Below are 17,281 nucleotides of genomic sequence, written 5' to 3'. Positions count from 1 at the left end.
ACTTTTTTTGTTGCGTGCAAACGACTCGAACAATCACAAGGTTCACAGCCAGGCTAGTGACATGATTCACTTTACCCCATCAGCCCCCCTTAATTCCCTGTGATATGTTTAATTATAATCTTCAACTTTGCATCAAAATAAATTAAATTAAAGCACCACTTCTTTATTATAATTATGATTATATGGAGCCTCTGCATTTTTGGCCTAATTTAATATAATGGTCAAGCATTTCTGGATTTATTAGCGTGCTTAAACTACATTTCATGCCCTATTAGCTACCTTGATGTTATACATTTTCATGGGGGGAAACAAAACAACTGTGTACTCCATTAATTTACAACAGACAAGTCACTTGACCTTTTCGACACTGTGCATCTCATTACTGTTAAAAGGATGTAGCTTGAGACTACATAGATTTTTTTTATTTATTGATTGATTTTATGTTACAGTATTTTGTTTCCTGCACACGCTGGTCAATTGGCCAGCATTCATACCAGTTCTAAGGTTATTTATGATGTCGTTTTTATTAATTTAGTTATTTTGTCTGTATGAAATGCATCTAATGTACTGCCACTTTCTAGCAGTCTGCAGTTAGATTTCGCCAGCATCTTCTTTCCTGCCGGATGGTTGTTATATTTCAGCTTTTTCTTTTATACAGTTTCTGAATGTTCTGTAAATAGACAACAGACACTGGGATTTTTTTTTTTTTTTTTTAATCAAACCAAAATCGCTTCAAAAAAGTGTAACTGCAGAGGCAAATGGACTTGCCTGAAGAAATAACCAGGGTTCTCTAGGCTCATCTGATGGACAGGAACTGTGGTCCAGTTTGTTTGATCGATTGGACCTCTGATCTGATTTGTGGAAGCGCTTTTCTCTGTAACTGGACTCCACTTCTATTTCAGTTCATGCAAAGTATTTTTAAACAATCCAGTGCAGTCTGGAGTGGCATGTCTGAGGGTTCCCGGTTTCTTTCTGCAGGTCTAGCAGTTAGTTTTCATGGCAGATGTTACAGGGGTTGAAGTGTAATACTTCTCTCCTTGTGCAGGCAGACTACAGGCAGATACTGGGGTGTAGTCCTGATTTTTGTGATGTTGTTCTCGCTGCTACAAGCAAGATTGGTTGCCACTCCATTTATCCACAGGGTGGAGAATGCAGTTTTACTTACTCCTGTTTAAAAACAATAAATAAAAAAATAGCTTGGATGTTGTTCAGTATGGAAGGTTGATAGATCCCCTTTACATACATATGTATGCGTGTGTGTGTGTACACTTTCAACTTTAAATGTAAACAGGCCTTATTTCCTGCCCCACTTGTGGTTTGTGTAAGATTGTGTCAAGTTACATTTTCGGTCACGCAAGATCCATCTATTCTCTTTTCCTCTTTGCTCTTGTGTGTGTTCCAGCCACCGATGACAGCGAAGGGCTTGGGTAGAGCACCGAAAAGGTGGCAATTTAGTGGGAAACATAGAGTGTAATCGATTGATTAAATAAATATGCTTTAGGGGTTTGGCAAAATGAGAAGCTGCGAAGTCGTGCTGTGCAGTGCTCAGTGCTGCTGTGTTACCCCATCACTTCCTGGTTAGAGATCCGGCGTGAAGGCAGTTCTTGTGAACTATATTTAAAAGTGATGACTATGATTAAAGGGGAACCCAGAGTTTCCATTTCCTGTTGTGGGTGCTACCTCCACTAGGGAGGGGGAGGTGGAACTAAAATGTTTAGGATTGCAAAATAAATGAGTTTACACTACACAATATCTTGGAGCTTGCTACCTCAGGGTCTTGTGGGGAGCAGACTGCTTTGGAGAATTTCCCTTGTTATCCCTCTTTGCGGATGTTTTCACTCTCTGTTCCAACTGTGAAACACTTTCTTTGTTCAAGCTGCTCCATGAAGGACTGAGGGTATTTCACTACCTTTCTACCCTGAGCTGCAACTCATGGACCTTTTTTTTTTTCGGTGGGGAGGCTTTGTGCAGTTTTCTGAAAGCAGTCCTTTATAATTATTGAGTCATCCAGAAAGAACAGTAAACTATTGACTTAATCAAATCAACACCCCTGAGTTTCATATTGCACTACTATTGGTTATTTATTTCCATCAGACAAAAGAGCACTAGGGGGTTGGGAGATATTAGAGGATGAAGATCTCAAGATCAGATTTAAGAAGACCACCCTTTTGGGCCTGTGGGCTTTAGTTTGCCTGCAATCTGTAATGTATCAAAAGTCCATGTTTTAAAAGTAATGAATCCTCCTTGGACTGATATATTTCTGTAAAAAAATATTTTCAGAATATGATGTGTGCGTTCCTTGACGTCTAATTATGGTGGTGTTTTACAAGTAGCCTGTCATCAATCCATCATTGTCTACTACTGAAACTGTCAGAGGCTGGTTTCACGTCTACGGTGCAGTCAGTGATAAAGCACAGCTGGTTTGGTGGATATTTCTTTCCCAGTGGCGCTTGCCTTTGCTCCAGCAGTTCGGGGAGCTGGCTGCGAGGAGACTGCTCTCACTTTTCTTCTCCCGCCGCCTCGTTGTTTTATCAGTGAAAACAGGAAACAGGAAGGGAGCAGCCAGCTGTAGGTCAAAGGTTAGCCGAAAGAGGAAGAGGAGCTGACAAGAGCGTGGTATACAAGGGGAGAGCTCAGTTACCATGGTGACTGTTTGGAGAAGGCTGGCCATGCAGGAATTGGACTGGAGGGGGTGGTGGTCGCAGGGGGGAGGGGGCGATGAGGGTTTGTGTGTTCATATGGAAAAAAACACCAACAAAAAAAACACAGTAAGACAAGCCAGTGGTTCTCACCACACAGAATGAGTCTGCATTCGCATATCCGAACAAGCACTGCAGCAAATCGAAATCGTGGATAGAAATGTAAGCTGCACAATTGAATTTTGCAATATAAGGCCTTTGGTAATGGCTTTCTTCTTCTCGTCTTTCTCTTTAGTTCACTTAAAGAAAAAAGTATGTTCAGTCTGTGAGGAGAGGGTTTAGGAAGAATACTTAGTCATCAGGAAGGGGGTGGGGAATGAAGGGTTTAGCCTGGGCAGCTGTAAGGAGCCCCTTCAGTGAATTATTGTGTGCAGGCAGTCTAGAAAAGCACACAGAGATGCTCTCTAACCGGGTACAAGGTGACCAGTGGTCTAAGAGATCGTCATTGCACAACAAAGAGTCATTCTTATTCTGGAGCAGAAGGAGGCCTAAAAAAAAAAACTGCATTTGTCCATAAATATAAATGTTTTTCTATTCTCTTTTTCTGTCCTTTTCTGTCATCTCCAAGGTTAATATCCTAAGTGCTGTTGTGCTGGGCACTAAGTGCTGTTGTAGCAGGCCCAGAGCCCTGCCTGCCTGCCTGCCAGGCCAGACAGAGGGCTCATTGTACCGGCACGCTCAGCTCAGTTCCCAGTCTTCCAGATAACCGGAGACGGCTGCACTTGGAAAACTCGTGCAGCTTTTCTCCCGGGCTGGGCTGCTCTAGCACAGCTGTGCAACACTGAGGCACACTGCCACACAGTCCCCCCCTTCACACACACACACACACACACACACACACACACACACCCACACCACACACTCCTCACAGATGAGAAAAACAACAGCAAATGTGTGAAGAAGGGCTTCACGCTACAGACTCTTTGTTCACAGCTTTTCAACTGATGAGCATGTCTTTTTGGTTGTTTTTTTTACTACTAGCACAAAAAAAACTACATTTAAATAAAGGAAATAAAGAAAAATGCAGTACCTTGGTGTCTTTATCTGTATCTCCCAATATAAACTAGCTTTCATTGTTTAATAGGCAGCAGGAGATACAGGATACTTATTGCTTTGTATTAATTATGATGTGTCCATGCAGTAATGCTATACTGGTATATAAATATACATGCATCTAGCAAGATAGTACCAATAATTGTACTAAGGAGAACTTTTCTGTGACTTTTCTGTAACTATGTATTATGTTAATTGCAACTGAAGCTTTCAGCTTCACTGCCTGGCAGGACGAGAAACAATGAATAAGTTAATACGGCCAGGGCAGGCGAACTCTTTGCGTATTTCTCTGTCTCTGTGATTTTTATTGTGCACCCAGAGATCCCCTGGTCTCCTTTGTGTCCATCTCGCCCAGGTTTCCCCAGCCAATGCATGGAGCAGTGAAGCAGTGGCAGCTGCAGACTGACACACTGCCGGAGCCTCTTATGCATGTCAATTCCCCGTGTCGGGCAGCTCACACAATCCCCTACTGTGCTGTCCTGTAAATTAGACCTTTATTTCCCCAGCCGTGCTGCCTCCCTTTTCCCTGCTCATGTGGCGAAGGCTACTGGAATCAGAAAAAATGCGCCAGAGCGTGTCCTCCTAACTGCAGGAAGCCCACAGGCCACTAGCACCTTCTTTTGTGTGCTGGGTCTGTTCTCTGACTGAGCTGAAACAGGAGCTAATAATAGATGTTAACGTTGCAGAACCTTGAAATGTTTCAGGGCGTGTGCTGTTAATAATTATGTGGAACAGTCCTTTTTTTGTGGCTTTGTTTCGTTGATCTTCCAAAGGACGTTGACATTATGGGTAATTGTTGATGTATGAACACTGTTTTATTTATACATCGTTATACATTTAAATAGCTTGGATTTGAAACCCAGCATCTCTGCAAGGCCCAAGTTGCCATGTAAAGCTGTGAAAGGAGAATCTTTAAAACCACAAGGCTTTGATCAACAATTTACCATAGTAACTAACAATTGTAAGCTTGTAAATGAGTTCAAACTTTAAAAGCCACAAACAATTATACATTTTTTTTCGGATGTCCACATGTTACAGTGAGCTTGGCTTGTGAGGGGGGGAGAGTAGAACTGTAGCAGTAATTTAGCTTGATTGACTCTTTTGTATTCAGGGCACTTAAAACATGATAAATAATAATAATAATAATAACATTATGTTGATACTAATAAAAGTAATAATAACAGAATATTATTACTACCTCAATGTCTAAATTCTTCCCGGACATGATTAAGAAGGTGAGGAGTGGTGGTGTCCAATAAATACGAATACCCCTTTTCTCAGATACATGCTTTTTTGTTTGTTTTATTGCAGACGTAATCTGACCAAGCTGTCACTGATCTTCAGCCACATGCTGGCGGAGCTGAAGGCCATCTTTCCCAACGGCCTTTTCCAGGGCGATAACTTCAGGATCACCAAGGCAGATGCGGCCGAGTTCTGGAGGAAGTCTTTCGGTGACAAGTACGTTCCCTTCATCCCTGCTGTCTCTCCGAAACAAACCCCAGAGGAGAAATTCAAATCTTACAAAACAATTCATAGAGTTACAAGTAAAATCCCACATCATTGCTGATTGTCCTTCCCCCCCCTGCAGGACCATCGTGCCCTGGAAGATGTTCCGCCAGGCTCTGCACGAGTTCCACCCCATCAGCTCCGGCCTGGAAGCCATGGCACTGAAGTCTACCATCGACCTCACCTGCAATGACTACATCTCAGTCTTCGAGTTTGACATCTTCACCCGGCTCTTTCAGGTGTGAGAACACTACACTGCACTGCACTGGGGGGGTGGGGGGCTGGCTGGTGAAACGTCTTTTCAGTTTGGTTATTCAAGTCTTGGTTGCCGATCGTTTTTATATCAAGCCATGGCTCGGCAGCCACAGTAGCCAGCTTGCTAAAGGAAAGTAAAGTCCTGTTGAGATCAAAGGACTTTAATTGCATGGAGTGCAAAGGTTGCCTACCCTTACTCTAATATGCATCACCTTTGAAAAACGCTTTGAAGGTTTTATTTTGTGTCATCGTCCCCCACCATGTAGAAGATCTATGCAAAAAAGGGTCAGATGTATGCTTTTTATAGTGCACATGTATCTATGTGTATTTCAGCAAAAGGAAGTGTAATGCTTCCTGGTCAGATCATGTGTAATTGTGTCCTCAGGAGAGTTTCTACATTTTATTGCATGTCCATTATTGCCCACCAGCACATTTTGTGCCTCTGAAAAATTATATTTTGTCTTCCAATCATCCAAATATGACTTATATATAGGGCATGAAATTGTTTGTGTTTAGTTTCCTTATCAATATTTAAATCTTGACCAGTTTTTAAAATGTATCGTTATTCTAATTATGAGGAACATATTGACTGTCAAGAACCAGGCACAATGAGGTAATTGAAGGCTACATTATCACGACAAAATAAATAACCAAAATAAGTGGTAAGTGAACTTTTGTGTTCGCATGACAAAGAAGGTGAAATTATTCTATATAGTGGCTTAATCAAGACATAAAGGTAAAAAAAAATAAAAAATGTGTTCAAAAACAATCTTCAAGACTACTAGGAAGATGAGGACATGTCACAATACATAATAAATGGACTACTTAGTTTGTGTAACAGTCTTTCTGATAATGGTAACCGTAATGTTTCCGTTGTCAGCACCTGCACATCCCTAATGAAGCACTGTCTGACATCTGAGCAAGAAGGAAGAGTCCATCATAGCTACACTCTCTGCGCTCTTGGTGAAAAAAAAAAAAAAAAAACACCTTTCCAAACGAGGGCAGGAACTATACAAATACATAACAGATTTGAATAGTGACATACTGTCCTTCAGTGAGCTACAGGGGGGAATGTACACTTTCACACCTCCAGTGCCTTAGACTCTGTTTCAAACACAGTTGTGCAGTTCACAATGTTTGTGCTGTGTTTGAGCCAACAGACTGGATAAAATTAGAAGGCACTACAAGTTAAATAAATAAATACAAAATCAGTTGACCCATTTAGCCTGAATTTGTGAACATCGTTCAGTTCTGTTTTTCATTTCTTCATTCCTTGACACTTGATAGCCTTGGAAAGGACTGTTTTTCAAAGAGTGATATATATCTATATATTTTTCCCCTCTGCTGTGCTCTTGTGTTACGGTCAGCATCCAGGATCTTTCACACACCCAAAAAAACCTAATGAGCTTCCTCTGCAAATACATAGCGGTCTGCACTTTTTAAAGCATAAGAAAACCAAACCTAACCAGATTTCTTGCTGGCAGGTAACAATGTTTAACTTCACTAAAAATATACCTCACCAATTTTTATTTTTAGATTGGTTACCTTAGGATAACATTGAAAAATGTATTTAAGATTGGTTTTATTTTGCTTTACGTTTGAAGCTTCCAGTTACTCCTCCAGGCTGTATAGCAGTGGAGGTGGGGGTGGGGGGAAGTATAGGCGATAAACAATTTGTCCCATGATAAAACTAAAACATAGAAGTAAAGGAATGGTAAAAATAATAAACCAAACCACAAGGGAAGAAAAATGTAGTCTACTTCTCCTACTATCCCAGTGGCATTTGAAAGCTTTTGTTGGTTGAGTTTCCCCTATACACAGCCAACCAGTCTGGCAAGACCAAAGTGTCAAGTGAGGTTTGGACTCTGCTGTGAGCTATGTGTATTGAAGGCATTAGCACAGGCTAGATGAGTTTGAAGCTTTACTGGCAGTCTGTTTTGAGAGGTGAAGTCTCGTAGCTCAAATTGCTGCTAGTTGACGGCTTCGCCCCCAGGTATTTCATACAGAATCATCTGTCCTTATGACTTATTGAAAATCATGGGCTGTTTTCCATAACGTCACATGACGGATTGAGAGGAAGCTTGGTCTCTTAAATTGTGACCTTGTGCTGTGGACAGTGGCCAGTAGACAACTTCAGGGGAGTAGAAAGACTGTCGAGAGCAGGTAGAGGAGTTTATCCACAAGTGTAGAAGTTTGTTTTGAAGGGGGCAGGGTATTTCTGACCAGCAGAACCTCTTACTGTTGTTTTCAATGGAATAACCCCTGCATTCACTGACCATTTATATATACAATATCCCTGAGGTTTAACAGTATGAGGATTGTGACAGCCTTCCATTAGTTATTTTTTAAATAGCTCTCTGCAGTCTTTCCCGGAACAGCAATGAAATGTGTACCCATTGTTCTATTTCAAAACTTGACTTCCCCCTCTCCTTTTTTGTTTTTTCTTTTTCTTTTAATATGGTAGAGTAACTGCTAAAAGATCAGCATTTGGCACCAGTTGTATATGTAAGTAATTGTTTCATTAAAGAAAGTGCTTTTAAGGAGACACTTTAAGATGGTGCCAAGATTCAGCTCGTTGTCTGTGTGTGGGTTGGGGGACGGATGTGTGTGTGTGGGGCGAGGGTGGGGGGGGTATATATTTTATGTATTTTCTAAGCTGTAGTTCTATGATACTCGGATTACAGAAAAGTAGACTTCTCCTTGATCCTCCATAGTTTTGAGATGACTTTCAATATATAGCAATGGGGAACAAAAGATAAACAAGAACAACAGTGAGGTAGATCTGTGGTGACTACGTGCCTTTCTGAGAGACACTTGCCTGTTGTCCACACCAGACCCCAATGGTGTTCACAAAGGTTGATATTTGTATAGCAAGTATTAGGAACAGGAAAGCAGAGGAAAAAAAATCTGTCCTTCAGTGCATCTTGGAGGTAGCACAGCACTATACATCCAGGGCTGCTGTTGGCAGAGTGCTCTCGAATCGCTGTTGGGAGCTTAAGGCTGTCTTTTTTTTTTTTTTTTTTTTTGTCAACAAGCTCAAAATAGCCTGTGCATTTACATAGACCATACATGTCTTTGATGGAACAGTTTTACCAAGGTCGTGCCTTTCACCTGAGTATGAATAATCTGGAACAGTGGATCCTTGTGATTCTGGGAAGAGCTCCATTAGAGGAGAGAGCGACCTGACGCAACCCAAGGACACCTCCGTGTGTCAGGAGGGGAAGCTCAGCAGTGAATTTCTTTTTCGCTTCCTCTTACATATGATGTCCTGTATAGGTGACAAGACTGGCTGAATGGCTTTGTTTTGTAAGGCTTTGCTTGACCACCCTTCAGTACTGTTAGTCAGAGTCCATGCTCTAAAATACACTGGACTCTTAGGCTGGCACTCAGGAACTATGTAATGGACTACATGCTCCCTACTTCAGGCTTTGGGTCTAATGCCGAGCTGCACAGATTGTTTACAACACATTGCACTGCAGAACATACTGAATCAATATGAGGTGTTTTGCTTCTGACCTAATGGAGACACTGAGCCAGCTTTGCGGAAGATTTAGACTCCAGACCCTGTCTGTGCATTTGACTGATGGTCAGAGTGGGATAGATGTATTCACCTTCGCACCGGGAACACAGCTTTTGTATACAACAAGATAAAACTGGCTTTTTCTTAAGAACCAGAAACTAAAAAGAATACACATCGTATATTCGTGTTACAATATGTGAAGTATAGAGACCTGTAATTGCTGTTTTCTGTGAGGTTAAACTGAGCGAATGTAATCCCGTGTGTTCAAGCCGAGCGAGCTTTATGTTATGTCTGGCTCGTGCACAGCTAAATAACAGCTTTTTGACAGACTTCAGTTGTTATTATACACTGAGTAGCAGTAGCTGAGATCAGCAGACTTTTTCTCCCTAATGTCTCATAAGTGAATCGTGAATAGTTTTAAAAGGTACTGGAAATTATATCCCAGTTCACCCCCCCACGTCAAATTTATGAGAGCCTGTTTTTAAGGGAATCCTTGGAGCTCTGATCTACACATTATACAGTACAAATACAAATCAATAATCCGTGCTGCAGAATCAATTCCAGGTCTTGTCAGTCTGTTGTCAGCTGCCTCAGATCTAGCCCAGCTCGTCCTCTCCAAATCTGTGACATCTTTCAAGTTTTACTTTCCAATAACCCCCTCCTCAGCACCATGGCTGCCCTGCTTTCTCTCCAGCAAAACATTGCCTCATAAAATAATGAAGGTTCTGGACCAAAATTAAAATATATTTACACATACATAAACTGATAATTTGCACTTTATATTGGCTTTGTATTCACTTTTCCTAATTGGTCAGGATTAAGTTATTTCACATTGAAACAATCTTGCACACGGTTACTCATTCACATGGGCTGCAGAGATTTAGCATGATAGTGTGGGACCTCTGTGAACTGAGTGTGTGTTGTGTGAAGCTGTTTAGAGTCATACATTAAAAAATACATTTAGATTGGTTTCTTTTTTAACTGAAACCAGTTCCTCAGTTCTCGAAACACATTTAATAATTGACATGTTTCAATTTGCCATTATATAATTCAAAAAGAGTTGTGAACCCAGTGACTGTGGTGATCCACGCCTGACCGAAATGTCACATTGTCAACTGCTGCTGGTGATTATGAATGTAACCCCCTGACTCTCTCTTGGTGCATGCATTGGAGGGCTCTCTTTCCTCGTGGTGTGTATTTATTGCAGGCCGTGACACTTGCGATCTTGCCAACGTAGCCCAGTGCCATGAAGATCTTCAGCTGTAACGTGTTTCTAACCACTTCTGCTGTTGGTGTGAGCTGTTATTTCCATTGCCTCTCACCCTGAGCAGCTGCACTACAGAGTACAGTTGTTGGTTCCCCGCTGGCATTTTACTGCCTAGATTCTTGATAGCCGTGAAAGGTGCAATAGAGTTGTGAGTTGTGTAGCAAATTCTCTGTTGCCACAAAACTGTAGACCCCCCTCTAAACCCCTTCCCCCTACTTTAATCTGATGTAGTTGCAGAGAGCAGTGAAGGTTTCTGTAATCGCACAGGAAAGTGCCTTCACATGCACTGTCTTCCTACTGGCTGCTCTTCACACCTGCATTTTTTTTTTTTTTTTTTTTTTGCGGTTAGTCTTTTTAGTTTGCAATTTTAGTTTGCCCCTCTAGCTAACCGGGCAGCACGTTTCAAACAGATACGTCAAAATTCACGTAGCGTTTTATACATTTTAGTGTATATATAATATATAATATATATTATATATATATATATATATATATATATATATATAATTTTTTTTTTTTTCCAGTTTTAACTTTGAGGCCATTAAATTGAGAAAATGTAAAAAGTTTATACCAAAAACTCGTTTGGTGCTGTATGTGCATAATGTTACTTTGTTTCCAGCTGTTTTTTTTTTTTTTTCCTTTGCTTAGATTTAAAAGATTTGACCGTTTTTTCTTTGCTGATTTTGTCATTGATCAATACCCACTTTGCATGTGGATGCTTTTTAAGGGAGATTTGGGCTCTGTGGAACATTGGCTACTCAGGTGACGGTTTGTGATGCTGAATAAGCATTTTTTCCCAATTGTCAAAATTATACACAATATAAACATTTGAGCACTCTTATTACACCAACCCTTAAAAATAAAAAATATCTGCTCACACACCTGACACTTTCTGGGATGGAAGTTTGATGATGATGAAATGCCCTGCTACCCAAACACGCTTAGACACAGGGGAGGAGGCGTGGTAATGCAGGTTTCGCTCACCTGTGTGTCTCCCTCGTTCCTGCAGCCGTGGTCGTCGTTGCTGCGGAACTGGAACAGCCTGGCAGTCACACACCCCGGGTACATGGCCTTCCTGACTTACGACGAGGTTAAAGCCCGACTCCAGAAGTTCATCCACAAGCCCGGCAGGTGAGCTTGACACGTGCATGCAGGCCGCACCATGGCCGCACACCGGCACACCCACACACACGCCTGCAGAGACGCAGGCAGGGCACCGCACGCGATCGCACTGGAATCTGGTTATGCTCTCACACACAGAGACTCCTTCACTCACCAACCCAACACAATTGCACACACTCGCATGCACAGAAACCAAGGCACACTCTCAAATGCAGACCCCGCCACACATTCACCTACTCCCACACACGGACGCATGAGAACACGTTCACATGAAGTTGTGAACTCACACTCGCTGTTTTACAAACACCCTTCCCCCACCCCACAGACACACACCTACAAGTCTGGTCAGGGTTCTTACAGCCTAAGTGAACAGTACATTTATTTTATGGTCTCTTTAACTTGTCCACTTAAGAACTCGCCAGGCATATCGGAAAATCCCCAGTTTTGCACATTACTGGTATTCGAGAGTTTGGGTTAAATTTTGGTTTAGGGCTACAGGTTAGACTTCCTCTTAAGACAGAGTGAGGATTAGCACCTTCAATGAGCAAATTGCAGGGTTCAAGAAACAATGGCTAAATATTTGAAGAAACAGGCCTGTAATTGTTCAAACCCTGCACATATTTTCACAGTAAAAGTCTGCTATGACATCACATTATTGCTGCTGTATTAACAGTTCAAAGATGTGGGTACTAATAATAAACCCAAAACATCTGGAGCAGTTTTCGTTTAGTTATTTTTTCTCCTGTGTGCACCAGAGGAATTACCGCACCCGCCTCCAAGTACAGAAAACATGTGGTACGACCTGCGACAAGTACAGTGAGCTAGACTTGCAGCGAGGCCACTTATAAACACCTGTTCCCACCCGTGGAGGGGGTAACGGTAGCTGTTGAGGCAGGCAGTGCAGGGGGGGTTTATGAGCTGACAGTGACCTTTCGGGACATCGATAATCACATTAAGCTTCTTCATTTTCACTGTCTCACATGCTTTGTCCCGCAGCTACATATTCCGACTGAGCTGCACTCGGTTGGGTCAGTGGGCGATCGGCTACGTGACGGCAGATGGCAACATCCTGCAGACCATCCCTCACAACAAGCCCCTCTTCCAGGCACTCATCGATGGGTTCCGGGAAGGATTGTGAGTTTAACGAGCCCCCCCGGCCACCACTGCCCCCGCCACCACCCTCCTAGAGTCTGGAAACCCACCCTCCTTCTTTGTATTGATTTTTGTATTGATATTGATCGACCCTTTCAGCTTCCAGGTGCATGGCCAAAGACCCCTGATGGTAATTGTAGTTAAATGACTGTTATAGTACTTAAAGTTCAGGCTGGATAAAAATGACTGTGCAACACAAATGCATTAGTGAATATGGTTTTAATGGTGAGTGCATTTCAGCTGTACTGTGTGTCGCTGTGTATGTATATATGTATGTATAAACTTTAATCTTTTCCCGACTCTAGCTACCTGTTTCCCGATGGACGCACTCAGAACCCAGATCTCACCGGGCTGTGTGAGCCCTCACCACAGGACCATATCAAAGTCACACAGGTGGGCATTTGTTCCCCCCAAGACACACACACTAATTTTTCTGGAGCTCAGTGCTGCCACCTAGTGCATTATAGCCTTTCTGCTAAACAGCTGTTTAAACAGTACACTTATTCAAACACACACAAGAACTTCTCACCGTTCTGATCTCTCAGGAGGAACCGGTGTTGTAAACACACCGGCCACGTTTGCTGGTTATTCTTACAGAAAGGGCAAAGCAGCCTTGATGTCTGTCTGACTGCAGTGTCTTTATTTCTGCGTCTGTCCACAGGAGCAATACGAGCTGTACTGCGAGATGGGCTCCACGTTCCAGTTGTGCAAGATCTGTGCTGAGAACGACAAAGACGTGAAGATCGAGCCCTGCGGTCACCTCATGTGTACATCGTGCCTCACTTCCTGGCAGGTCAGTATAGCTTCACCAAACGTGGTCTCTGCCTTGAGCGCACACGGGGCGCAGTGTATCACATTTCAGATTCGGCGTGGTCAGAAGCAGGGTCGTGTGTGCCGGCATCTAGTGAAGCTCAGGGAACCTCCCTGCCGACACAAAGGATTGAAGTTCACAAGCTTTTTAGGTTTAGGGCTTGTAAAATATATATATTCTGAACTGAACATGTGTAGAAAGATGCTCCTTTTGGAAACCCTGTGTTGCGGCCTTTTTGAGGTGAACGGCAGTGCTGTGCATCAGTGCCAGACTGCGACGGATCTCCTCTGTCTTTGTGCTGCAGGAGTCGGAGGGCCAGGGCTGCCCATTCTGCCGCTGTGAGATCAAGGGCACGGAGCCCATCGTGGTCGACCCCTTCGACCCCAAGGACAACAGTGGGGGCTCATATGGGGGAGGCCGCGGCATGTTCGGGGCTGAGGGCGCACCGTCCCCCAGCTACGATGACGATGATGATGACAGACTGGAGGACCCGCTGATGATGAGCAAGATGGCCTGTAACAAGGTGAGCAGCTGGGTTACTGTTCCCGTGGCTCAGTGTTGGTGTGTCAGGTTCCTCACTAAAGCTCCCTACGTGATGGCATGCTGGACCCGGGTCAAACCCCTACACAGGTCCTGACGGGGCTGCAAGCGGGTTGGAAGCCCTGCAAGTCTTTGCTCAGAGTTCCAGCTGTCATCTGCATCCGATCCAAACTATACTGCCATCTGTGCTAGCTTATAAATGTACTTCAATTTACTTGTTTATATAGTTTTTGATTGTTATGTGTTTGACTATCAAATATGTTTTAGAGGAGCTGTGTTCTCTCCAGCTGACTCTGGGGGTCTACCATGTTAACCTGGGCTGTGTATTTCAGGTGGAACGGCCCCCCTCACCCCTCTCCATGGGCCCCCAGGCCTCCCTGCCCCCAGTTCCCCCGCGTCTGGACCTGCTTGGGCACCGACCCTCAAACCCACCGGGGGCATCCAGTCCTGGAGCTACCTCTAAGGTAGGCCCAGCTCATCTGGTTGCTTGTAGCTTTTTCATACCTGTAACCGAGCTATTTGTACCTTTGCTGTTAGCTATCAGTTTTGTGTAATGGAGTAGACGCCACTGCTCGTCATTAGCTTCTTTTTGTTGAAGTTTGTCTTCCTCTCTGTATCCCCCCCCACTCCCCCGCAGGCCTCTGTGCATCACAAAGACAAGCCCTTGCCGCTGCCTCCAGCGCTACGGGACCTGCCCCCTCCTCCCCCCCCTGACCGCCCCCACTCTGCGGGATCCGAAGGGCGCCTGCAGCGACGGCCCCTCCCCAGCACCCCCGGGGAGCCGTCCCGCGACAAGCTGCCCCCGGCACCCCCCAACCGCGGACTGGCGGACTGGCAGCCCCGCCCCGTGCCCAAGGCCCCCACCCAGCCGCTCAACCCTGGGGATGCGTGGGCAGGCAGGGAGCTGTCCAACCGCCACTCGCTGCCCCTGGCACTGCCCTCCGCCCTGGACGGCCGGCCTGAGACCCAGAGGCACAACAGCACCCTGAGCCTGGACCACCAGCTGGTAAGAGAACCTCCTGCGTATTACTAGGACCCTTCACCTGCTCCCTTGTGGACTGGCTCCACTCACCTATAGTATTCTGATGGCTTACCCGAAACTGTCCACTGCATAGTCCCTGAGAATTAGTTAAAGTTTGACCAGTCATATATAACATGGTCTCTACCTTAGATCCCACCTTGGACTTAAAATAAGACGAAGTGAGACAGGAGAGCTGCAGGAAGCTCCGTTTGTCCAGAGAAATAACAAAGAGCTGTTTTTTTTTAAATTTCATTTCTATCCTGCAGAATTTTGGTGCCAGTGCCAGTGGAAGCCAAGAGTACGATAACCCCAAAGTCAAGCCATCGGTCTCTGCTAATGCCATCTACGCCTTGGCAGCCAGGTACAAGTTTGCTCATAATATGCAGCAATGTGATTTAGGTAATCTGTGAAAGTTTGTTGTTTTTTTCACAGATGGTAATTCTGATTAAGTTCATAAAACATACGGCAAACACAAACAAAACTGCCTGGAAACTGAATTTTGTCTTCGAGAATGTTCTCTCTCTTGAAAAGTTTCTGTTTGGGCCCTTGGGTAGTAGTGTGGGTGTCGTACGGGTCACTTTGCACTCTGCTTCTATCAGATTGCGGGCTCTGTTGTCTTTGGTTGCGTTCCTTGTGTTTTGTTTGTTTGGGTGTGTCTGTATTGCGATGTGTGTGGGAGGTGGCAGTCATGTTCCCCTGTGTCTCGGCAGGCCTCTTCCTTCTCTGAAGCCGGTGGCAGGAGAGGAGGCGTCGGAGAGCGAGGAGGAGCCCGAGTACATGACCCCCTCGTCTCGCCCCGTCCTGCCCCCCCTCAACACCAGTGCCCCCGACACCGCCCCCCGACTCCCCCAGCCCAATTCTCTCAGCTCACGGTGAGGAGTGTCAAGAGGAGACGTCATGCTGTTCCTCTCCCACTCAGAAATGTCATCCCAGTCGAGTTCTTGTGCCCTGTTGGGAGTGGCTACATTTTTGTGGGTCGGGGGGAGAAACTAGAACTTTAAAATGTATATTATTCTGAAGACAAAAAAAGCCAAACAAAATCTTTTCACAACCCATAACATAAACATATGTATTCAATCAATTAAGTTGTTGATGTTGTTTTGTTATACACATGAAATCAAGAAAAAAGAAAAGCCAAAAACAGCTTACAGTTTAAAAGCAATACAGTTTATTATTATTATTATTATTATTTTTTTTTTAACCTACCGTGACTTTTGCAGCTAGCATCTGACCCCCCACCGCACCCTCAATGTTCATCATGCATGACTCTCCGCACTAGCAATATGCACTCTGACACTGCAGTCTGAATCTCTTTTCCGGATGAAATATTTATGTCCGGTTGTAACCGGTAATGAGGCTTGCATGACATAAAAGAAAAGCCTCCCTTAGTGGCTGTACATGATGTCAAATTCAACACAGTGTCCCCGCCATGTGTTGTGTCGGCAGATTGGCACTGAGCGAACTGGAAACAGAAGGACTGCAGATGTATGAAGCCATGTACAACATCCAGTCCCAGGCACAGTCTTCCATCGCCCAGACAGCGAGAGACTCCGGTAGGGCGACCTTCAACCTTTGGACTTCTCCACAGTTTGCTCCTAAAAAGCATTACAAAATATGTTTAGACCTGTGGTTATTGTGGTGACAAGCTTTTGGGATTAATTGAATTATCAGGGCAAGACATAGATGTGACATGGTTAAATTGTCTCAATAATACCTCATTCTGCTGGAAGTAGAATCTTTAACATAAGGAATATATTAATTAATATAAAATCCAAATGAATTAAGTTATATTGACTCAAATACCCAAATTGGTGGAGGAAAGGAAATCAAACTTTTCTGCCTTTTAATGCTGGTGTCCGTAGAAACTGATCTAATCTTTTTGTGAATCATAGGCAGGGGGGTTGTGTGGATTAGGCTTTGGGAAATCGGATACAAAATGGTCAATGTGCAGTGTTGAAAGAAAACATTGTGAGGGCTGTGATGGGATCTAGGTGTTCTAAGGGCTCTCCAGGCAGCAAACCTTTCAAATGCAAAGAACTTCAACGTTTGAAATGGCGAAGTTCCCCTACTGTGTTACCGGCTAGCGGCGGCCACCATTTGAAACGCCTGATGTGCTGACTGTGTTGTTGTTGTCCCAGATTACTCGGACCTCCCGACGGGCAGTAGCGCAAACGGGCCTCGGGAGCCAGTGAGTGAGGAGGAGGAGAACGGGTACGACTTCCCCAAACCACCGCTGCCCGCTCTGGCCCGCCGCACGCTCTCCGACATCTCCAGCTCCTCGTCCGCCTTCAGCCGGCTCTCCGTGGACAACGACTCGCTGTCTCCCGGTGCCTGT

The 17,281-nt window shown here is 44.2% G+C and overlaps 1 protein-coding gene across 1 annotated transcript in view; it reads left to right on the top strand.

The window, feature by feature from the left end:
• Positions 1 to 17,281, top strand: part of cbl (Cbl proto-oncogene, E3 ubiquitin protein ligase) — a 46,016-nt gene that overhangs the window by 20,805 nt on the left and 7,930 nt on the right. The window contains exons 3-15 of the mRNA XM_066709241.1: positions 5,064 to 5,210; positions 5,341 to 5,497; positions 11,310 to 11,431; positions 12,419 to 12,556; positions 12,880 to 12,967; positions 13,236 to 13,367; positions 13,690 to 13,908; positions 14,258 to 14,389; positions 14,563 to 14,931; positions 15,213 to 15,307; positions 15,657 to 15,818; positions 16,393 to 16,499; positions 17,085 to 17,279. Of these exons, the coding sequence (XP_066565338.1) occupies positions 5,064 to 5,210; positions 5,341 to 5,497; positions 11,310 to 11,431; positions 12,419 to 12,556; positions 12,880 to 12,967; positions 13,236 to 13,367; positions 13,690 to 13,908; positions 14,258 to 14,389; positions 14,563 to 14,931; positions 15,213 to 15,307; positions 15,657 to 15,818; positions 16,393 to 16,499; positions 17,085 to 17,279 (2,063 nt within the window). The remainder of the gene's footprint in view (positions 1 to 5,063; positions 5,211 to 5,340; positions 5,498 to 11,309; positions 11,432 to 12,418; positions 12,557 to 12,879; positions 12,968 to 13,235; positions 13,368 to 13,689; positions 13,909 to 14,257; positions 14,390 to 14,562; positions 14,932 to 15,212; positions 15,308 to 15,656; positions 15,819 to 16,392; positions 16,500 to 17,084; positions 17,280 to 17,281) is intronic.

This window comes from Amia ocellicauda, chromosome 1 (genome assembly GCF_036373705.1).
Source record: "Amia ocellicauda isolate fAmiCal2 chromosome 1, fAmiCal2.hap1, whole genome shotgun sequence".
NCBI lineage: Eukaryota > Metazoa > Chordata > Actinopteri > Amiiformes > Amiidae > Amia > Amia ocellicauda.
Note: the sequence above shows the minus strand (reverse complement) of the source record. Positions and strands in the feature narration are given on the sequence as shown.